Here is a 23,814-nt window from a genome sequence, read left to right as displayed (position 1 = left end):
CACATACACCAGACATCGCACCGTTTCTGAAATTTTCATACGGTCACCCACTGATGAAAGGTTAACTGATTTAGGCTCACACGTATTCGAAGTGCTGCATCTGTCAAAATTGAACCTCATGAGGAATGTTTTTGCACTTCTTAGAAGTGTCAATAATTCAGTCACACTATTTCTTTAACCTGAAATTTTAAATATGTACACAAGTACATGTTTTCTATCCATGCGACCATGTTGGAGCAACACAGTGAATCTGATTGGCATAGGTCCTCGCGTCAATTCAGCATTTGGTTTCAAGAAGATAATTCACACATCCCAAAGACGCCCATAATTCAATATATAGTCAAAATTTCAAGTGTTAGCCAGAATATTAAGCCCAATGTCTTAGAATATCAGTAACAAAATCATATGTATATATAATGCACTTGAGGAAGGCATTGCGTATATATGTGTATATATATCTTTTTTTAAACTCACAATCCTTAATAACAGCACAATCTGGGTGAAGAATGTAGCTGAGCTTAAGTCAAACTGGAGACCCTGATTGAAAAGACTGTGTGGGACAGTGAGACACAAAGGGAAACTGATCATATCAGACCTTAATGACTACATGTTGAATTAGAACGAGGTTATACAAGACAGATGAAGGAAAAAGAAGACTAATGTTCAATGGTGGCGCCAAGCCTGTCCTGATAATGGCCGTAATCGCTTTTATAAAATGATCTAACATGAGAGCAAAACGTGTGGGTTGGCTGATGATCGATTACCGGCTGAACAGAAATATCTAAATGAGTTAGTAGTGTATTATCACTCTAGGCAGCCATTTTTGGCATTTGACTGACACACCCTGATGCTAAAACTGAGGTTAATTCAGGATTAATTTCTATCATGTGAATACCGGTTGATAGTATTTGATAACTATCACAGGTTGATAAGTTTGCATAGACCCTTGTAACCCAACCATCACCATCTCAATGTCATAATTTTAATGATTAAACTATCACTTGGAGCAGCATACCCAACTTCACCCTTTGTACTTTTGGTCAATACAGAGCAAAATAAATGCTGTAATAGTCTACATGATACAGTTACATTCAATTATACTTTGTTCTTTTTAAAATTATAAACTTTGTGGCACATAAAATGTTTTTTTTTTTTTCTTTTATAATCATGTTTTCTGTGAATCTTTTTACAAAGTAGTTTGCATCATGCAACCACTACAGCCAACACCTAAAAGTGTTTATTTTTAAAATCCAAGTGTGTTCAGTGAAAGAAAGTCCGCTATGGCTGCTTCTGCAGCATCAGGATACACAGCAATAAAATCATAGACTTTATTCAAAGAGGTACAAAGAGTGAAATGGGGTATGTTCCAGAGACTTACAAAACACTCGTCTGAGAAGAGACATATCCACGTGTAAACATGTGCTGTGTTTTGCTCTTTTCTCCGACGGCTAAAAAATAAAAGCATAAAACACTGTAGGAGCGTAGAGTCCTTGGAGAGCGAAGAGGGGAAGGGAAGTCAGTTCAGCATCCTTCATGCGATAAACAGCGCTCCCTTTAGCCGGCGATTTTCTCAATTTCATCCAGATCATCTGTGTCTAGTTTTTCGATTTTCTTACCTGTAGAGGGAAAATCATTGGAAATGGTGGGGTTCATTTAGAGGTTTGATATAAAGCCACCATCTTCCTGAATTGAGCAGTTAAAAACTGATAAGCATATTCACACTCCACCATATATAAATCAACTCGATCCTGCTGTGTGTGACTGAAGCAGCTGCAGACTTACTGAAATGCTCCTGGATCCTGTTGAGGATGCTCATGCTCATCCTGCTGTCCACCATGTTGATGGCCAGTCCCCTTTTGCCAAATCGACCCGTGCGGCCAATCCTGTGCAGGTATGTCTCGTTGTCTGGGTTACCATCCTTGTCTACTGGCAAGTCAAAGTTGATCACCACAGAAACCTGCTCAACATCGATGCCTGAATGTGTCGGACAAGCGAGAACAAAGACAAAATGTAAATTGACAGTACTGTGTTATTTATATTTTGACCCTAGTACACACACAAGTGTGCATATTTGGTCATGCTGTCATTTAATTTCAGTAATTTTTTTATTTATTTCTCAATGAGTTTTATCTCCCGACAAAATGTACCACAAACACTGCAGTGTGCAAATCAGTTAAAGCTGTTTACTTTTGTATCCAATGAACCAGGTAAAAACTGTAGCTCTTTTTAAACATAATGTAAAGAAGGCTAAACTTCCTACACCTCTAACCCAATATGAACCTGAACACCAGCATCCCTACATTTATAAAGAGGACTGATTAATATTACAGGATTATTATATATATTGACACACATGTAACAGCTAAAGATAAAGTCATATGATAACTTGATATGGATTCTGTTCCTTCTAACAGCACTTCGCTCTCACCTCGAGCACAAACATTTGTGGTCACCAGGACTTTCTCCTTGCCATCTCTGAAACGGTCGATGACAGCAGCTCTCTGCTCCACCTGCATCTCTCCGCTGAGCAGCGCCACCTGGTGGCCCTCTCTGGACAGCTCCCCTGCCAACCAGCCTGCAGTTTTCCTTGTCTGGATCACACAAAAGAAAGTGGCGTTACTGCTTCACCAGGTGTTCAAGTAGCCAAACGTGAAAACACAACTTGGCAACACTAGCTGATTTACAGGAAGGCCCCACGCTGAAAGAGCTGGTAAAATATACAGCGCAAAGATGATAAAGATAACAAACTCACATGGCAGAAGATCATGGCCTGGGCGATGGTGATGGCTCCATAGATGTTACAAAGGGCTTGGAATTTCTCTTCTTTGCTGTTGCACAACACATAGTACTGCTTGATAGTATCCAGTGTCTCCTCCTCCCTCTTTAACTTGATGATGTTGGGGTCGGGCACGATGCGCTGGGCGAAGTTCCACACTGACTCCTCGAATGTGGCTGAGAACAGCAACATCTGGCAGTTTTTGGGCAGCATCCTACATGTCAGAGAAGTGGTCTAAGTTTTGGCACGTATATCACAGAATTCATTTTGTGTGTGCTAAGATTGTTTCACCTCAAAGATGGTGCTTATTCTGACCTCTGGATGCGGATGCTCTGGTCCTGGTGACCCTGTGTGGCGATCATGACGTCAGCTTCGTCCAGCACAAACACCTTGATCTTCTTGGGGTCTATAAACTTGAATTTACCACACCAGTCCAGCATGGTACCAGGAGTGCCAATAACTATCTGTTCCTGTAGCTTCATGCCCCGCTGCACTGAAAAGTTCATAAGAAACGAGCACTCATCAACACACAGGGCTGCCTCTCAGCTGCACTTCTGTGTTCACAAACAGGAACAATTCAAACATCAGACTAGATTTAATTTAGTAATAAATAAAGCAATCTGTAATAAACTGTTTTCATTATCAACCAGAACATTGACATAGTGTTGTAGAGAGTAGAGAATCCATACATTTGTTTCCTCTGATGGCATAGACAAGCTTGACTTCAGGGTAGTATTTGCCCATCTGCTCGATTACCTTGCCGGTCTGTAGTGCCAGTTCATAAGTGGGTGACACACACAGGCACTGATGGACAAAAATAAAATTGGGGGGGTAAATTATGAAGCAGTGGATAATCTTGTCATTGACCTTAAGTTATTATGGATAATAATTAATGTGAGAAATGGGCAGGTGGGGGCCAGAGAACAGCATGTCCCACATATCAATTCTCAAACTCTTAAGTTTTAATTTGAGATCTTCTAGAACAAGTGAAGTGAAAACCAACCTGGGGATATTTGTTGTTGGGATCTACATGACTGAGCATGGCCAGGACAAAGGCAGCTGTTTTCCCTGTTCCTGACTGCGACTGGGCAATCAGATTTTGTGGACTAAAAGAAAGAAAAGGCAGTAAAACAGTTATTTTGCATTTTGAATCTAATCAAAAAAGTGCAGTTATGTTAATTTCAAAGCTGTAAAGAAACTATTCAGTTTGATATTTCATTGAGCCTTGATAGACATAAAGTTTTGCTTCAATATCTATATACAATACAATGTATACTCACGGCTCGGCCAGCATCATGGGTAAGGCAGTCTCCTGGATTTTGGATGGCCGGTTGAAACCCATGCCATAGACACCCTGAAGCAGCTGTGGTTTGCTGCAGAAAGGACAGAGTCAAATGTTATACTGTAAAAGATCTAAGAGTAAAAGGACAAACAGGAGAAACAGTTTTGGAGCAAGTATGGTCAAAGTATTGTTGGGAACATTTTGGTTCCTAAACATCTTTTCTGACTACACGTATGTGTCACTAATACTTCACATGATTGGTAACTGATTAATCATCTGTTGGGCAAATGTAAGATTTACTTACAGTCGCAACTCCTCAAAGGACTTAACCGAGTAGAGCGGAGAGTTGGGATCCTTTTGAAGAACTTCCACTTGATTCGTGTTCTGGACAAGATTACTCCGTATAAGCTTGTTTAACAATGACTGTGCCGCTTTGTCCTCTGAAAAAAAACAAAAACAAGCCATGTTACAGCTCAAGTGACGACCAAGTTTCTTCATGAAAGACAATCAGGAAGGACAGGCAGCTTAAACAAGGAATGAATATTATTTAGGACGTGTAACTAATAAACTTCCAACCTTTGTCATCGTCATCTGTGGGTGCATCTGACGATGCAGCTGCACTGCTGGAGTCTGTTGCGTTTGCAGTCGTGCCTGCAACATTAAAATAATACTTCCATTCACGTCAAAAACTTTGGGGATAACTACTTGTCTGTTTATTGTTGTTTACACACATACCGTTTTCCTCTGGTTTCTCCTTTAGTTGAAGGTGAGCAATCTGTAAGGAAGAACACAAGAAAGTTTAAAGTGACAGACTGACAAAACGATGTTTGCTGTCAGAACCAACCCCAGTTTGTGCCATTCGTTATATTGCTTTTACATACTACTATTACTGCACAAACTGATTAGCTCTTTATCAGCACAGCTATTTTGGATCCTCTTGCATCATTTTCTTACGAGCCAGCTAAATGCTAAAGCTAGTGACTCACTGAGCACGCAGCATCTCAAGCTAAAGCTAGTTAACTTTAGCTCGCACGACAAACCGAGGCTACCGATTAGTTTCGTTTTGGAGTGATATGGGCGTAATCGAGACAGACTGCAACGTGAGCCTATTTATTCGTTGGCGGCACTGCCGTTTCACAGTTTCAATCGTAAGAAATTTGCTTATACCGCTAATTTTCATTTATATTGTACTGGAACAGGCCAAAGCATCCTATACACAAGCTAACAACACGCTAGCTCGTGTTGCGTAAGTTAAGGTTTACCGATTCCGCCGCTGCTTCTTGTTCGTCCACCGCCTGAGCCCAGGAGTCCGTAGCCATTGTGGGGAAAAATGTTCCTTTTGTTATTCCACTAAAGATAACTCAACTATGAACGCAAGCTCAGAGCGAGAAGCCAATAGTGTCTAAGTGTCTATTTTTCACAATGGCGTGCCGAAACCGATTCTGGGCATGTGTGCAACTATTCACATGTCCGGGCAGAATGCGTGTTCCAGTCGATGATAGTTCCTAGTTCTTTAAAAGTTCCCATCTCTTACAAAAGACGGAAATGTGACTGTGTATTAAATGCAAAATAAATTAAAAATAAATAAATGTAATGTAATGTGACGACTTTAAAACCTTAATTTGAATTCTGAGATTTGGTAGACCGAAGGCTCAATCTCAAGAAACATCGATCTACCGAGCCTGTAGATGGCGCCAAAGCGTTCTACATAGACTCAACCTTCCTAAATACTTTACACTGTCTGCATGGTAAAATCGTAATACACACACAGACACACACAAACTGACAATAAAGACGACGCAGGTGTGTTTATTAATGGTCCAAATAAGGGGCTGGGCAGTGGCCTGACAAAGAAGATAAAGCTGAAACCCAACGAGGCAATACGGGTAACTTCCCCAGGGCCCCAGATGCTTAAGGGCCTGATGATTCCAGGTTCACTGGCAATTATTTTGTAGAAATTAGATTAGATTTTTTCGAATTTGTTTGGTAAAATGTTCCACTAACAAACAATATAAACATGGATTTGTAAGGGCCTTACAGTGGCTGCCGCATATTTACCTGAGGCCTCGTCTTACTCAGGCAGCATGTTCTACTTAAAATAAAAGTAACATATCAGCTGATATGATTAAATTAAAGAAATGAATGTAATCAAATTGTCACAAATTATCAGAGACTAACCTTGATGTTGTGGTGGGGGGAGACTTGAAGGAGCTCCACACCTCATTCTTGCACCGAGGCCCCCTAGTGGTTGATCCAACCCCGAGGAATGTCCCAACACCTGTGAGGCTCTGGGAAACGGCTAGCCTCAGCAGCCAGATGTGCAAAATTGAGTGTAGCCATATTTTCATGTTTCATGTTGCATTTAAACATGTTTTCAGTTTGTCACTATTTTTATTATTATTTATTATTGGCTATAAGAAAAGGTGAATTGTGAAAGTGTTACTGTTTTGGGTTATTTCTCTATTTTTCTTTCCTAATTTCTTAATCTTATCCTCACTCTTCATCCATCATCATCTTTGTATAATACGGGTTGCCAATAAGCAAAGTAGTATATAGCTGCCTTTAGTAAATGCAGCATCATTGCATTGTATTCAGTGGATTGCTGATACGTGTATTTTTCAGGAAAAAACGATCACTTTTACAGTTCACATTAAATTAATTCCAACATTCTAAAATTCAAAAACACCATTCAGTCAAGCAACTTATATCCTGCCAGCAATAAAAGGCCTGTACGGCTTCATCATCTGCTCGAATTTCACCTCTGTACATCGAACTGAGTCACACTATGATTAAGACTTTTTATCTTTGAAATACCCATGCATTACTTTCCAAGAAAGAGGAAAGTTTCATTAAGATTGGGGTCATGTTTTCACAAATGAATCACTGTTGATGTTGTTGCTGTAAAGGTTTACTTAGAAAGACTACATCAATGACACCCTTACTGCAATAATGAAGGAGGGAACCCCAGATATCAAGATCGCCAAATGAAGTGCCTCAGCTCGCTGGAGATAATCGCTGGAGTCGAGGGCCACGCTTTCTTCAGCTACCAACCAACCACCGGCCTTAAGCACTAACAGGAGATCCTAGAGAAGAGGTAGAGGAGCTGAAGAAGAGTGTTCCACGGCCTGCTGACAAGATCAGCCTGTTCAGCAATGCGTGACATCCAGTAGTTCAACTTGTGCCAGGAGCTCCCGGAGGCCACCATGCAGTCACTGCTCTTTTATTATATTAAGGCGCCAACTTTAAAGGGGGAAATAGTGAACTGCGAGATATATTCAATTCAAAATTCGGTGCCTGCCATCCAAGACCAGTTTGTAGCAAAACATTTTCCGTCCTTTTCAGTTCATCTACTTCTCCTAACTTAGGCAGGTCTTGGATAAAATGGTGCAACCTATACAGACAGCTCTCCATACCTTATTCGGAGCTCAGACCATGGTGGAAGAGGTGTTGAGGACATTCTTGATCAAGGCTCAGAGCACCCTCAATTTCAGTCACTAAGAACTCCTTGCCAATGGGGCAGGTGGACTTTTGCCACAAAAGTCCTGCCACAAGAAGTCTACCCAGAATCAGATTTGCTTGGCTGCAAGAGGCGGAGATGTACTCAAGCCCTGGCTGATTAATTCTGAAGGAATTTGCAGCTTCATAAGAGGTTATTTGCAGATACATTTAAAGGACAGGCGACTACCTTTAAGTTAGTCTTCCTGTAAACAGTTTTTACATAGATAGAATGAAGCCTTGGAGTTGGTGGTAGGCAGATTTTGTTACCTTATAACGGACACTTGTATCTTTACTGTGGTGCACCCATGAAGAATGCTACAACACAAGCTTGATGCTATAGTGGAAACTGGGCTATTAACCACAGCTGGCCTCCACTAAGGACCATGCAGGAGCACTCGGGGTCACCTCTGGAGCCAGACTGCTATGACTGGCTACTCCTTAAATGAATGCAGAATTGATTTCACACATCTCCCCTGTTCCACTGGGATAGACAGATAGATGATGACAGTGGCTTTGGATTGTGCTGAAGGAGATTACATTGATCTCTGTTCCGCTGTCATCCAACGGTCAACACTGCTCTGAGTGTGTGTGTGTGTGTGTGTGCCAGTTTGAGCTTATCTACATGTATGTGTGTCCATAGATTAGTAGGTGTGTGTCAGAGCGTGAGAGAGTGTCTTAGATCGTCAGTTTGGAGACGAATTTGTCAAAGGCTCCAAAGAGCTGAGTTTATTGTTGCCTCCAATCAGCTGCCTTACCGTAGTATCCATGGCAACTGAAAGAGTAAAAGTAAGGCTTGAGGTCTCCAGAGAATTTGGAGGAGACAGAGAGAAGGACTTTGTATTGCCACATAAGGACTCATTTCAACCGCTGAATATGACAGAAAGGATGCAAAAGTAGAGTGGTCACAGGAGAAATTGGTTTTCTGTGTGAACAATCTGAACAAAGGTAAACACTCAGCCCACAAATACATCATGTAAGAACGCTCAAACGCTACTCCACGCTCATAAATATACACCAAGTCACAGTTTATGTAGGCAGTTTATCTACTCTCATATACCCTTCATATATTTATACAGTACCACTTCAGCGGGGTGCTAACACAGGTGCTTGAACCTGAGTCCTCCAGTAAAAAGATGGTCTGCCTCCAGTTGAAAATAAAAATATATGCAATAGAATACAAAACATACAGTAGTTCGATGAGAATATAGACAGAAACAAATGAGGAGCTAAAAACTTTTCAGTATTTATGAGTATTAATGAATTAAATCTAAACTTTTGTTTTTGTAAATGATGATTCTTAATCAGTAAAAAGACTTTACTTTTGACTTGTTATTTGGACAATGCATGGAATCTTGTGTTTTTATGGGTAGCTTTCACGTTGTATGTTGTATGTTTCTTTTCTTTCCTGTTTTTGTTTTTATTTTCTTTTGAACATGAATTAAAACAGTCTGAAGTCTTTTGTTATTACCCAATATTACCATACCTCATCATATGGGGTGGTTCATTTCAATGTCATGACACAAAAATAAAAATTTTATTCAGTAGTTCATTCAGTTATTTATAAGAGGCAGGTAGTCTTAAAGCACTGAGGAACACAGAATAGAAATGACTGATAAGAAAAATTAGTGAACAAATGAAATGTATTTGTGGACCTCTCACATTTTATGATGGCCAGCAGATTAGAGCGAAGGTCAGATGTGTCAGTCTAGCTTCAAGACATGAACTCAAATGCAGACTGAAAAGGCATGAAACGTGTGAGAAAAAGTTTTTTTGGTCACATAACAGGCTTACAGTTGGCAATCTCTTCAATACCTTAAGGCTACAAGGCAGAGAGACAATAGACAACAGGCTGGCACAAAGGCATAGCGTTGTGAATAACATGGTGTTAGAGTCGCTGTTTTCCATAGTAAACAGCTTTTCAGTAGCTTAACTCTTTTCTTGACTGGGTAGTGTGGTAGGGTCAGTACTTGTTACTTATTTCTGACATGGATCGCGAAAAAGATTGATCAGTTAAGTAGCTAGCAGATCAGTCAATAAAATAAAATAACCATTAGTTGCATCCTTAAACCTTATATTCCAAAACCAAAAGCTGCTGAGTGCTGGCTGTATCATCAGGGAGGTCGTTACTGATGTTGGCCTGGCTCCAAAAAAAAAAAGTACACAAAAGTATGTGGACAAAAACTGATTTTTCCTAGCGTCCCTCTACTGGTGAAAAGTCTAATAGTCACACAAATGTAGGTGCTTCTTTGGATATTTGCATCCTAGTCAATATGGCTGCCGACACTGTTCCAGTACAGGTGCTGGCTGTGATGCTACTCTGTAGTGACGACAGCACCACTGGTAAAACCCGTACAGCAGAAGGAGTCTGTCTCCTCTGTCTTGTTCTTTCTGTCTGTAACATGGCAGCATTCTGGTCCTCGGTTGTCCATCGTCAGCTAATTAATCAGAATCAAAGGGAGACAAATCCTGTAAACACAGACAAGCTGCATGCGCTGGTCCATAGGTGAGAGAGACCAGCCAAGGGGGAAGGAGGGAGATTAAGGGCGGATTCTCCCCAGACCTCTTCTCCCCACTTTCTTCTGGTAGAAGTCATTAAGATTCATACCCCTGATCCTTCACTCTGTGCTGGCTCCTCACTGCTTGCTCCATGCATCTCTAGCTAGAAAAAAAAAGAAATAAAGAAATAAAGAAACAGAACCTGCACACCCACGCCAGAATTAAAATGGTGATGCAGCACTTGTTTTCTGTCAACAAGAGAGAGCATACAGAGAAGGAGAGAAAGTGCGATAGTGTGAGAGATGGGATGAAGCAGAGAGAGTTCGAGAGGAAGGAGCTGACAGCTGGTTGGTATTCCTGAGGCTTAGCCAGAGAGGCTGATGGTGCAGAGTGGACATCACCAAGGAATTTCAATGTGGATGGAACAGCTTGCTGTTGTCAGAGTCAGAGCTGTAGCCTTCGTAGTACAGACCTGACTGTTTTACAAACTACTGTGTGTTCAGTAAAAAATAAAAACTACTTGGAGCAGTAATTTTAGTCATAGAACTTGGATGTTTCTGCATGTCTTCAGATTTTAACATGTTGATACTAACCTGGTCTAACAGATGCTGTTGTTCCTCCTCGCAGACATTACTTTTATTTCCTATAGCATAATTTCTTTAATCTAATACATTTAATAATACTCATAAACAATGTTTTGGTATGTACTTCTGTTAGACAATTGAATTTTAACAAGCCGTGGTGTTATTTATTTGTTATTTTAAATGCTGTGTAAAATTCTTATCCTTTCTAATAGAGAATCCAAATTTCAAATCTATGGTGAAAGTGTCCAAAAGTATGAACAAAATACACAAATACACTATATAGTCAAAAGTATTGGGACACCTGACCATTACACCAACAGGAACTTTAATGACATTACATTCTGAATACACAGACAGCTTTGCAGCTATAACAGCTTCCACTCTTCTGTGAAGGCTTTCCACAAGATCTTGGAGCATTCCTGTGGGAATGTTTGCCCATTCATGCAGTAGAGCATGTGTGAGGTCAGACACTGATGTTGGACCAAAAGCCAAAACTCAAAACTCATCCAGCCATGTCTTTATGGACCTTGCTTTGTGCACGGGGGCACAGGCATGCTGGAATAGAAAAGGGCCTTCACCAAACTGTTGCCACAAAGTTGGAAGCATAGCATTGTTGAAAATGTCTTGGTGTGCTGAAGCATTAAAAGTTCCCTTCACTGGAAGTAAGAGACCAAGTCCAACCCCAGAAAAACAGCTCCATAAAGGGGTGTTTCTGGATACTACTTGTCTCTATATAGTGTATTTCGCTTTGATGGAATGGTACAATCATGAAAACATCTTAGAGTTTCAATAAAGTGTTGAAATAACATGATGAACAGTGCATGATACTGTCAGAGTGGAGTAACAACCTTAAACAACATTAAAGCCACTTAACAGGAAACAAAAGGGGTGAAAATGGCTGTTAAAGGGTTTTAATGGATGGAGGACTAAAGGAATACCATATTTCTGAAATAAAAAATGTACAAATTAAGACATTTTGGATAAAATCATTTCTGGATTAGGACAAGGAAAATTTAACAATACTGCTTAGCCATCAACAACAGGGACCAACAAGACCAACGAGACCGCTTACATCGTACATCTTTCATTCAAGTAAAGTACTGGAACAAATTTTGACCTCTATTCTATCTGTCTTAGAGTGACTGACAAGAAAAATTTGTCAGTGGCCCATCTGCATATTTCCCAAGTGAGTTCATCTACATTTCCAGTGAATGATACCAATGATCAGTTCATCATCACCAAGTTGTGGGAAAAATAAGGTGTAAGACTCAGTGTTATGAACCAGAATTAAACGCAGTTTCAGTCTCAAGATCACCCAGGCAACTATGAGCATCTGGTTCCAGGCTTGCTCCTTTCTCCAGGGGAAGCCCAGCTCTCACTAAGCCCAACCAGTTCACTCAATAAACAGCTGGATTATTACATAACATGAGGTGGGGGCTAAATAGCCTTGAGTTGTTCAGAAAACCTGAAAAAAAAAGGATTAAGCAGACTTTTCATTCACTTGAGCAGTTTGGAGTTCAACAGTTATTGACAATCATGTGGCGGCGTCCATTCATCTACCGGGGCCAAAGAGCTTTGAGGCTGTCAAGTCCCGACTCAACAATTTTCAATCCCTTAATAATTTATTAATGGCGGGCAGTCAAATTGCATATCAATAATGTAGAAGGGCTCAGTACAATGTTGATACAAAACACCCTTTCAGTCGGGCTCATTCATGCTCACAGACCTGCAGACATATGTACTATGTTTAGTCCCACGTGGTCAGAACTGGCACATTGTATGACTCCAGTCTGCATCAGTGAGCTGTGTAATGTAAGTTGATGATGGAGCAACTAAAATGCTTCTTATGTTTTCGGTCATTGAAAATGTACCCAGGATAAAGAGGTCCAGAGCCACAGAGGTGAAAAATTAAACTGGGAGAGAAATACGCTGCAACGACACTGAAGAACAAGGACAACCTGTACAGCTAGTAAACGGATAATAGTGTGATGCGTGAACAATATTTACAATGAAAGTTTAAATCTATCTCCTAAGTTATCACGTTTGTCATTTTCTATTTTACAGACAATATTTCTCCTACATTTTGCACACACACATGACCGCCTCGGCTCTCGGGGCAATTGGACGGCAGCTATATTGTGTGTTTGGTAACGAGCCAATCACGCATGTAGGACAAATTAAGTGACCAATGGTGGATTTCCATCTAGGTCAGCATCTTTTATTCAGGAGGCACGCGTACACAGTTACATGCCATCCCGCCCCGGGGGCCCTGCAGAGACCCACTCTGCCACAGAGAGATGGCCCACCATTTTGTTCTGTTTTGAAAATGATCTCCATGCATGAGATTAGCTGGGGGGCCCACAAGCTCTTCCCTTTGTTGTGCATCCCAGTTTGGATATTTCTCCGACTGGTGTCTACGATTGTGTGTGAGTTTGTGCAGAGGCCGTGCATACATGATGCCAGGCTGCATTTGTGAGAGTGCATACGCTCGTGCGTGTGATTTTTAATGGGGCTTTTGCTCATGGCGCCGGCAAATACGATCTCGAAGGAGACATCGGATGCCCATTCCGTGGATGAAACAGTAGTGCACCACTGCTGAGCCTGAGGAGAACGCTTATAGCATCTCAATCTGTCTGCAGTGTTTACAGCAATGCACACTTTGAAACACAAGCCTGACACATTTGCATATACAGCGGACGCCTGTGTGTCTGCGGTGAAGACAGGGTCAAAGGTATTTGTTAAGGTCACGAGAGACTCCTGCTGCTGCCTTTTCCTTGAACCATTCATAACCCTGCACTTCTGCACTGCGTTGTCATGCACTTAAACATACAGCAGCTTTTGCAGGGAATTGCTCTGTTGGAGGCAAACCATTGCATCAGTTGGCGTGGTGTTTGTGACAGACATCGTCTGTCAGAAAAAAACACATCCAGGAGGCATTAACTAACATCATGCTGAATCTACACTCGTGGCTACACAAGTATGTAAAGTTGGTTATGAGGTTTCAAGATGCCACTGCACCAAAATGTAAAAAGCTGTCTCTCTCAGCCGTTGATTTCCCTCCACAGACTTAAAGCAGCAACAAAGCAAGCAAGAGAGAGAGACAGAGAGAGAGAGAGACGGAGAGAGAGACTGGGGATGTGGTTGCTATAGTAACCATCTGGTGGGTCTGAACTGTTTCTCCCTGGCATTCATTTCATCATATTGAGCCTCTCTGTCTCTCTTCCTCTCCCTTCCTCTACTCTCACTTTTGTTTATCCCTCTCTTTTCCTCCTTCTCTCCCGGCTCTCCATCTCATCTCCCTCTCGTGCCGCTCTCACACTCCTTTCCGATCTGTCTGCCTGTCTGCCTGTCGCCCTCCTTCCTCCCTCCCTTCTCCAACTCTCTTTACTTTCCTTGAGAAACAGTGAGACAGAGTGTTTAATGTTAATGCGGAGTGGTCCCTGTCTTTGTTTGCTGTTTGTCCATTTTTATCTCTCTGCCCTGAGAGTCCCATCTGTTAAACCTGGACTCTTACCTCTTTTTATGAGCAAAAGCTGGACTGATATCTGAGGGGGAACTTGCTTGAAAGATTGACGTCATCTGCAGTCAGGGTTTAGCTGCAAACAAAGTGGGTTTTAACATCAAATCATAGGCAGGACTGTTGTTGTTTATTGTTTGTTTTGGTCAAACACCCTGATTCAGCTCTGCCAAAAAAAACGAAAAGAAAGGGAAAAAAGAAAGGAAACTTAATGTGGAACCGCACAGTGGGAGGATTCTGGTGTGGTATCTTAAGGGATATTCATTTATTTTTCCAACCAGGACTGCAAGCAGGGCCGCATTTCCCCTTTTCCCCTCTTCACGTCCTTGTGAATTCCCAGCAGAGTCTCAGCGAGAGAATACCTGATCTCAATGCCAATTGAGCCCCCCCCCACACACACACACAGAGGAGTATATGCACAGATATGTGTGCATGTCTATCCACACACACACACAAACGGCAAAAATCTGAATACGCAGACCAACATCAGCACACGTACACACGCACACATGAAGTGGAATGAAATGCAAATGCTGCTTCATTCATTTGCATGCCACACACATGCTATTACTGCATCATGTAAAGCCCATTGATTCACACCAAGAAAGAGAGGAGGAGATTTCCCCTGTGAGGTGACTCAGAATGTTGAGGTCACCTCGGGTATTTCCCTGCGATGACACAAAGGTCAAATTCACAAGTCCGGAGAAGACGCTGAGCGATAGTCAGTCAGGCCACAGCGCGTGTACAGTGCGTGTGTGTGTGTATGTGTGTGTGATGCTTACAGGGTGTCATTTTTCCTACTTGTGTCAGTGACCTATGAATGCTCTTTCTCCCATGAATATCTGTCTCTTGCGCTCCTTCGTGTTGCCCCTCTCCTCTGCCTTTTTCCTCTCTTCTTCTACACCTGATAGAGCATATGTTACCTAACAGCCGTCCACATCTCGACTTCCATCTGCCCCCTTTCAGAGCAACTGTCATCAGCCACTCATCAGTCCTCACTACAAAATCATTTTGCCACAATATTACCCAGACAGCAATCCACCAAGTTAATAAAGAGCTTCCCATTACATAAGAGCAATAATGGAGGCGCTCTCTCAGCTGTTAAGTATGAGTTTGAACCTCTTCTAGCAGCGACCAGCACCCAGGCCAAGACTGAATTTGACTCATCTGTCCAGCCCAAGCTGAACAGCGTCTGCCTCATCTCTGTGATAACATTAGGACTTTGCAGCATTTAAGTAAACAGCCAAGAGGATTTGTGTGACAAACACATAATCTGCATTTGAGGTGTTTGTATGTTTGTTGTGAATATGTGTTACATATGTCAGCTGGATATGTGTTATCTAAATTCACTGAGAAGTGTGTGTTTCGGGATTCCCACTGTGATAAAATGCATAATGAGGCTGTCAGTGAGCGAGGGAGATGGACAGCGAGAAGGTAAAAATGTGTGTCTGCTCTGACACTCATACTTGTTCTGTTTATCAAAATATCTGCGAGGAGCAAACGAGAAAGAATAAATTGAATGGATCTCGTAAAGGAGATGGCAGATTGGGGGCTCAGGCAGAAGTAAAGAGCGGGACTTTGATCTGGTGATTGAATTAGATTGTCAGAACATCATGGCTGGGCTGCTGTGCAGTGTTGTTGCAGGATTTCAACAGGATTGTAGCTTTAGTCTTTTAGATATCATGCATAGTGGTATGTGCAGCTGCCAGCTGGTGGCCAGCTGATCCTCCTCAGTGATGTGATTATATTAACAAGAGCATATTATTGATCGAGGAATTACCTGAAAAGAATGTTTGATAAACTCCAGATCAACTATCTCCCATTTTAAATATGTTTTGTCCTTTTTCTTTCATTCTTTTTCTACAAGTTAATTTGTTCATAGAAATGCATCAGTAAAGCAGGAGCACTGCTTACTCAAGACAAGTCAGTTATGAATCGGTCAAATACATACCGGTGCTCACAATCACTTCTGTTACCTTTTAAAGTTTCTTCAACCTTTCATTTATGTTTCATAAAGTCTCCAAGCTACATGTGAGCTAATGAATCCGCTGTCACTTCCCGGTAGTGATTTTGAAGGCTAATGAGGAAAATAAAAATTGTCGCAATTGTTGGACCAAAAGGCCTGGCTCACAATCTCTGTTCCAGTTCATCCCAGAGGTGTTTGATGGGGTTGAGGTCAGGACTCTGTGTGGACCAGTCAAGTTCTTCCACACCAAACTCATCCAACCATGTCTTCATGGACTTTGCTTTGTGCACTTGGACACAGTCATGCTGGAACAGAAAAGGGCCTTCCCCAAACTGTTGTCACATAGTTGGAAGCATAGCATTGTCCAAAATGTTTTGGTATGCTGAAGCATTAAGATTTCCCTTCCCTTGTCCTTTTTCCTGAAATGATGAAATCAGCACTCAAATGCAAAAGGTAACAAAGAAAATAAAGTACTTATTATAAAGTAAAATTTTCAGCTGAATGAAATTACTGAAACAAAATTAGTTTTCCGTAGGTTCACAACTAATAAAAATATAATGCAGTTAAACGGACATGTAGGCTGCAACAAATCACCTTCCTCTTCCTCTTCTTCCTCTCTGTTCTCCATGCTGTTCCATGTTATACACAAGACATGAGAGGTCACCTGAGGCTTCTTTTACGCTCTGACATGTGACTGGCATGTTTTGACAATCGAGTTTGAGCAGGTGAGAAACGAGGGAGCAAGATTGGTAATTTCAGTGTGGCATTTTAAAGGCTACTGTTTTCCAGGAGAACAAAGTGTGTCGATTGATTTGGGAGTTTTGCTAAAATGTGATTTAAGAATTTGTACTTGTGGTGAGAGTTTAGCTTTGTGGAGTTTAAAAGAAAGAAAGAAAAAGACATCACTGACATGTAATCACTCATACTGTGCAGTACTTTTAGTTCTCCTTCTGTAAAACTAAAACCTGGGTAGGCTTTCAGCTGGAACTGTGGTGAGCTGTGTTCACAGCAATTATCATTTTTCTTTACTGTAAATATTGTGACTTAATATGTTCTAAATATTTCAACACTGTTTGCTACAGAAATGTACAAAATTTCTTTGAACATGTTTTTGAAAACAGTGTGTATTCATTTGAAAAACGTACTGTAAATATGCAGTGTTTTTCTCATTCATACTGTGGAGGAGTATGAATGAGAAAAGACTTTCTGGAAAATGTGAATGTCACTGAATGAATTTTGTGTGACAGCAATGAAAACTGATTTACAGTTTGTCCCACACAGGCTTGTGTTTCGCAGACCGCGTGACGAGTGTTGACACAATGCGACTTCGGTTTTGAACAATGCATGTCGGCGATAAAAAAGAAACCACAATAAATATTTTAAATCTTACTTTTTGAGACAAACAGCTACAAAAACTTTATCATTTAGTGGTTTATCAGCCTGATATATTTCCTCTTACAGCAGAGAATGATCATTATCATATAAAACCGATGCATTTCAAAGTCTTGCTGCTCTGTAGTTAAAAGGCACGATCCATTTGATGGTACTGACTGATACTATTTAATTAATTAAAAAAAACGTCAACTTGATATTAACCCCTTCATAGTGTTCAGCAGTAGTAACAGATAGTGTTGTGTATGGATCATTCCAACTGATGCTGTGCAGTTCTACTGTCTGCTGAGGCTTATAAGCTTCAGTATTTGTTGATTTGACTTTGTGGCCCCTTTGAAGCTGCGGTTTGAGGCATCACGTGGAAAATATCCCTTTTACTGTCTTGCCAGTGCTGGTGTGTGTTCGCATGTGACAAGTGTTCCTCTTTGCTCACGCAGTTTCTTCTGTGCTTGGCACTTCGTCGTCAGGATTATTGAGACTCTGCAGCGTTTGTGGCTGATGCACCTGCAATTCAGCAGTTCAGGTGGTGACTCCTTGGCCTCTTTGTAACTCTGCTGGTCATCTTACGCTACCCTGAAAAATCCACTTTCAAACTGCTGCTTAAAGTGACTCATGCTGATAATTGCCATTCAGCTTACTACTGAATGAATCACAGGTGTGTGGCTGCCTGTTTTAGTATGGGTGCAAAATTATGCAGCTAATGTAGTGAGGAGAATAGTTTAAAAATTGTTAAAATGCCAAATGCAACAAAACCACATACACAAAGAAAAGTGCACCTTCAAATAGACAAATTAGCATTTCAAATTGCTCGTTTCTGCAGCACTACCGTCATGGGATCCTGTGATTTTGTCCAGCCCTGGTGCTTTTCTGCAGTACGTTCACTGGGTGAGTCCCACAGGTTTGACAGTGCGGGGATCAGTATATGATCCTGTGTTAAGGCTGATCAGAGCCAAGCTCGGTCCGATCACATCAAGCCTTTGCTGCAATATTTTGGATGAAAGGATCGACCATGCAGAAAATCATAGACCATTACTCCCTAAATGTAACATCCTCTCATTCTGTGTAAGGGCTGTTACTGCAGTAGGCGCCATCGTCATGGTTGACTGCCGTCTTAGGAGAAGGGACTATTTTGGCAGGATAATGCGGTCACGCCACCGAGTGAATAGGGGGGTCTTGAGAGACGAGGGCTGAGATAAGAGAATGGAGAACATTCCATTAAAGATAGCGATGCTATCAAGCCAGGGCTCAGGGAAGACTATTCTGCACCGAAAAACCCACCACGGCACCCATTGAGTGCAAGGTGCATCTGTTACCATGGTACCCAGCCCAGGCAGCCCCTTCCATGTCTGTCAAGACTGGGGAGGGAGAGAGGCTAGCAATATTTTAGTCTCGCCTGCAGTTGGAGCTGAAACAGCCATGTGCATGCCTCCGTGTGTGTGGGTACGTACTGCATGTATGTGTTCCCAGCGCACATCCCGGCGGTCCAGGTTTAAGACGCTGTACGCTGACAGAGGCTCGTCACACAACATGAATCATTTAGTCACCAGAGCAGAGTTGGAAATGTCACATCTCATCAGTGTTCCTCATGCCTCGGTGGCCCTGCACCATTTACATCTCTGGCACTGGAGTTAAAGGGAGGACTTGATTAAAGAGAGGAGCTGAGATTTTAGATGCAAACAGACATTTATTGCATTGGGAAGCAGTGGTGTACATTTTCCCCACAGAATCATTTGCAATACTGTAAGCACTTTATGAGATTGGAGTGTGTTGCGCAGTTGTCCAAGCTGAGCGTCTCAACTCTTCTTCAGACAAATCAAAACAACATGTGGATTTCAAATTCTTCAAGAGATTATTTGCTCGTCTTTCTTTCCACTTCTTCCATATCTGATCTTTCCAAGAAACGGGATGCTACTTCCTCACAGTGGAAAATACTGACTTGACCTTCCTTGGCAGCCAGATAGGCAATCCAATAACAACAGGGGAAACTGTACAAGGAAGATATGCAAAATTCAGCCAAGCTATTGTCTTTCTGTTACAAAACTAGACTTTTTGTGTTTTTGCTACAGTTTTTTGAACAGTTAAAAAAACAAAAAGCAACATCGAGTACACAATTCCTTATTGTAAACCACAATCAACACTAAACAGTAAATAGTACTTTGTCAGAATCTTTATTACAAGATATTAGGCCACCGTACAAATCAGTGAGAATCGTACAGTACAACGCAGAATTAAGACTGTTTCTCGAGGTTTGTCATTCAAAGCTGTATACGAGGTGCTTCAAGAATACACAAGAGTTTCAGAACTTCTGCCATGCATGCATGATTTCATATTTGCCATGCATGAGTTGGTATTTCAGTGTTTTAAGAAAGAGCCCTAAAAATGGCAACCCAACAAAACAACTGAATTATATGAGTAAATGTATAAAGCACAAAAAAAGAACAAGTTGTCTGGTACAGTATATCCCTCATGAGATTTTGGCACACACAATAATGCACAATGCAATATAAATAGTTTATCAATAGGGTGTGTACAGTCAAGTTACAGTATCAACCAATCCAGGTGAAAGCCTGGGAAGCTTACAAACAGGTGGGAGGTACACTGTATATAAATGACTCATTAGCTGCAAAGTATGGTAACAAAAAACACTCAGGCAACATTAAGAATTGTTAAGTGAAAAAAATGTCACTCTCATTCACTCAAAGTTCTCTCGACATACAAAAAAACACTCCCTCCAGCCTTTAGTCACTGCAAAAGACATATTCCAAAGGATCAATAAATAAAGTCTTCAACACAGAACAAACAGGTTTACCTCTTCTCACTTTGTGCAAGAAAATATGGGCTACCCTTTCCATATTTACAAGCTCTGTTATTCGTTTGTCCTTGATCAAAATGAAGAGCAGAAAGGATGGTACCATAGGTTTGATTGATAAGATATAGGAGAAGTGTGTGCTGTAGTTTTTATATCAGATTTATTTCTGTATCCTGTCCCTGATTTCTGCATTTCGACAGCGTCGCCTCCTTTCTCCACCTCACCCCCCCGCCACACCCCCCCCCCTCTCCACCTTGTAGTCTTCTCCCGCTTTTGGAATTATGGCGAAACCCTGTAATCGAGGGTGTGTATGTTTGCGTGAGTGTGTCTGAGTGTGTGTGTGTGTGTGTGTATGTGTGTGTTGGGGAGGTCCACCTGGGGGTCTCCTTTGCTGCCATCTCCCGCCCCTGCCAGTGTGTGTCACCCGGATGGCCATGACGGACTGGGAGAGGAGGGCGTGGAAGTGCTGCTTGCTGCCACATGAGAGAAAGTGCTTATATACAGTGTCTTTGGATTAAAACTGGTAAATATCGCCATAAAAAATTTCAAGAGTGTCTTTTGGGGGGTGCTGAGCGGAATGCTCTAAGCCTCTGCTGGGGTCTTCTCTGTTCCATTTTTCAGTGCTTCGTCGTCGCCATTCTCATCCTCAATCACAACTGTGGATGACAGGGGGAGAGAGTGTTAATGAGGGGGGGCTCATCTCGATGTGGCGTCTTCAAAATTCACCACCAAAGGACAGGAAAGCATTACAGCCCAGCAACAGTGGCACTGTGCTGTATGAGCAAAAGTGGTGTGTGTGCATGCAAGAGAGAGTAAGAGTATGCAAAAAGAGAAAGATAACCATGAGCGTGATTGGGTGCACGTGCGCGCGCGTGTGTGTAATGCACATTTGTGAATATGCATCTCTGAATGCGTGTCTTGCAGTGCACCTACAGGTGCAATCCTTACATGTCTGACTGTTTGCCATGTTTGTCCATGTTGTGTCTGTGCACTACTGTACGTGCAAAGTGTGTGTCTGTCTGTGCATGTATGTGCCAACACGAGTGAGCCTCAGTTTTCCCATCTCATGGATGTCGTCAGGAATGCAAAACCACAAACAGCCTGAATTGCTCATGCAAACATGAAAGTCATAATTGCACAGCATACGAATCTAAATCATTCCAACCATTCATCATTGGGGAGGGGACATCCAGCACAACTCCAGCATTCAGAAGGCATTTAACGACACGCAGTGCGCATCCAACTTGTGTTGCAATGCGAACAGAATATTTGAAAAGCCGTACATCCCACACGCATGCAAACAGCAGATCCGTCACACTCACACTCTACTGAACACCGTGTCAAGGCAAAGGTGTTGCCTATCCGGCCACACACACACACACACACACATACACATCCTTAATGCAGTCCACTATAACCTATGTGCGCATTCAACACATCACCATGCAAACAAAAACGCCTTAATTAGAGAATTACCCCGTTTGCTCCTGCCTATTTGTCCGAGTTTGGGCGGACGTTTATTCTGTGAGCCACTGAAGAAGTTGTTGGTGTCTTGAAGACGACAGGTGAAGGAAAGGTGTCCCTCGTCGCCCTCATTTCCATAATGACTCATATTTTCTTCGTTGAAAGGTAGCACTTCCGACATCTCCAAATGCGTCTTTATCACCAAGGCGCACGAACTAAAAATGTGCAGGTCGTCGCCAAGCTTGAACTCGACCGTCTACAACAAACAAAAGGGGAGGAAAAACAATGCTATCTGCTGACACGATCTAGCCCTTTCTGTTTACCCCGAAGACACGTGTCTGTCTCCGTAGGTACGCAACAGAAATAACAAGAAATCAAAATGTCCTCAATTTCCGCGCTCGCACAGCTTCGGTAACATTATTCAAAATTTCCAGAGGTTTCTTCTCTGTGCGTACTGCTTTGGAAATGGAGGCGCACGTACAATAGAGCCGTGGAGCGCCCGCTGGTTTCAAGCGGCTGAACCCGTCGCACGGAAAATCTGAGGAAGAAATGCAAATTGAGGAGCGATGCAAAACACGGATCCCGGGGAGACCTGGCGAGGGAGCTGTACGGGGGTTTTCTGGTGCAGCCCAGAGAAGCATCCAGTTGGAGTCGTGGTATACCAATGCTCCACTCTCCGGGTTCTAGATGCAATCAAACAAATGGCGAGCTTATATTCAAAGATGGCATATAAAAGTGAGGCAACAGAGATCTTTGCAAAACGTCGTTTACGCGCCACCACTCGACGAGAGATGGAAAGAGAGAGAGAGAGACAGACCAAATCTCTCAAACTTATAATATCACAGAATTGAGAATTTCTCTGGTCGTGAGGTTTTGAGCAGGTCCACCGAGTCAGACCTCACCAGAGGATGGCAGTGTCTTCATAGGCAAAAGATGAGACTTTTTGGCCCCATGGCGCACTTCCAGTTCAACACTCAGGGCCTGCGCTGTCTTCACCTGTTTTCACCGCTGATTCGAGAGAGCCACAATATCAGTGCGGAGGTGTTTGGTGAGAGTCGAAGATGTCGCAGTTGGGTATCAGGGATCTGCTCCAGGAAGCAGTTTGATCGTTTTATCTGGATGTTTGCTGGGTAAAACACGGGCTATAGATTATGACGATGTTCCAGGTGTAACTCGGTATCGAGTCAGCTTCGTATCACACCATAATGAGACCACAGTCTGATCTTTAGTTGGTCTCCTTAATAGAACAGAACACACATAACCTACATGACAAAACAGATGATATAAATAATGCTTATTCCAGTATTCCTAACATTGAGAACATTGTGGTGTTTTGTTCTCACAATAGATGTAAAGTTGTGAAATCAGAGGGCGGTATGAAAACTGGCATGCTTGGTAAATGAAGTCCCCTTGGGATTGTCCTTAGGTTGAACTGATTTTCACTGGGTTTTACCACCCACTGCTATCTGTACTGCTTAGATAAATCTGTCTCCTGAAGGAACAGCAGCACAAAGGTGTCTGACAAAACAGATAAAGGACGTGGACCAGTGTATGGGTATTAATGCACAGACAATGAGATGAAACTTTAACTAACTTTAATACGCCGTCAGCTATTCAGAGAAGAGGTGCAGTCATGACACACCTATTCCCCGTGGACGCACCAAAGACACGATTTTATCTGAGGCTCACCTTTCATATAGGAGCAGCTCAATAACAACTCAGTTTCACATTATGGGGTTGTGTTGTCATCAGAACTGGTTTCTGCATTGACTGTTTTAATTCATTCGTAAGACTTAACAAACCTGCCAGTGCTGAACATCAGACGTGCAAAAGAAAATATTAATATATATACTGTGTTTTGTTTTGTTTTGTTTTACGGTTGGCTGGAGAGCTCCTACAAAATTTGAATGAAAAAGGAAAAGAAATGAAATGAAAAAGAAAGAATAGCATTTGAGCACAAAATAGTGTAATACTAATACTTATCCCTGGGCTCAGAAGCTGAAAAAAAAAGACAAATAACTAAACCCAAT

General features: G+C 41.9%; 2 protein-coding genes across 2 annotated transcripts; both read right to left on the bottom strand.

The window, feature by feature from the left end:
• Positions 1–968: 968 nt before the first annotated feature.
• Positions 969–5,543, bottom strand: LOC124056632 (ATP-dependent RNA helicase DDX19B). The gene is made up of 12 exons (XM_046384266.1): positions 5,321–5,543; positions 4,794–4,833; positions 4,635–4,709; positions 4,363–4,498; positions 4,057–4,149; positions 3,780–3,882; positions 3,466–3,580; positions 3,092–3,269; positions 2,753–2,990; positions 2,429–2,591; positions 1,783–1,974; positions 969–1,616 (listed from the first exon to the last, which is right to left on the bottom strand). The coding sequence occupies exons 1-12, from the start codon at positions 5,375–5,377 to the stop codon at positions 1,555–1,557; spliced, it is 1,452 nt and encodes a 483-aa protein (XP_046240222.1). The 5' UTR covers positions 5,378–5,543; the 3' UTR covers positions 969–1,554.
• Positions 5,544–19,660: 14,117 nt separating this feature from the next.
• Positions 19,661–22,694, bottom strand: camk2n1 (calcium/calmodulin dependent protein kinase II inhibitor 1). Its single transcript, XM_046384259.1, has 2 exons — positions 21,797–22,694; positions 19,661–20,976 (listed from the first exon to the last, which is right to left on the bottom strand). Exons 1-2 carry the CDS (start codon positions 21,963–21,965, stop codon positions 20,903–20,905), a joined length of 243 nt encoding a protein of 80 aa, XP_046240215.1. The 5' UTR covers positions 21,966–22,694; the 3' UTR covers positions 19,661–20,902.
• Positions 22,695–23,814: the final 1,120 nt, after the last annotated feature.

This window comes from Scatophagus argus, chromosome 3 (genome assembly GCF_020382885.2).
Source record: "Scatophagus argus isolate fScaArg1 chromosome 3, fScaArg1.pri, whole genome shotgun sequence".
NCBI lineage: Eukaryota > Metazoa > Chordata > Actinopteri > Scatophagidae > Scatophagus > Scatophagus argus.
This window is presented reverse-complemented; position numbering and strand designations above follow the sequence as displayed.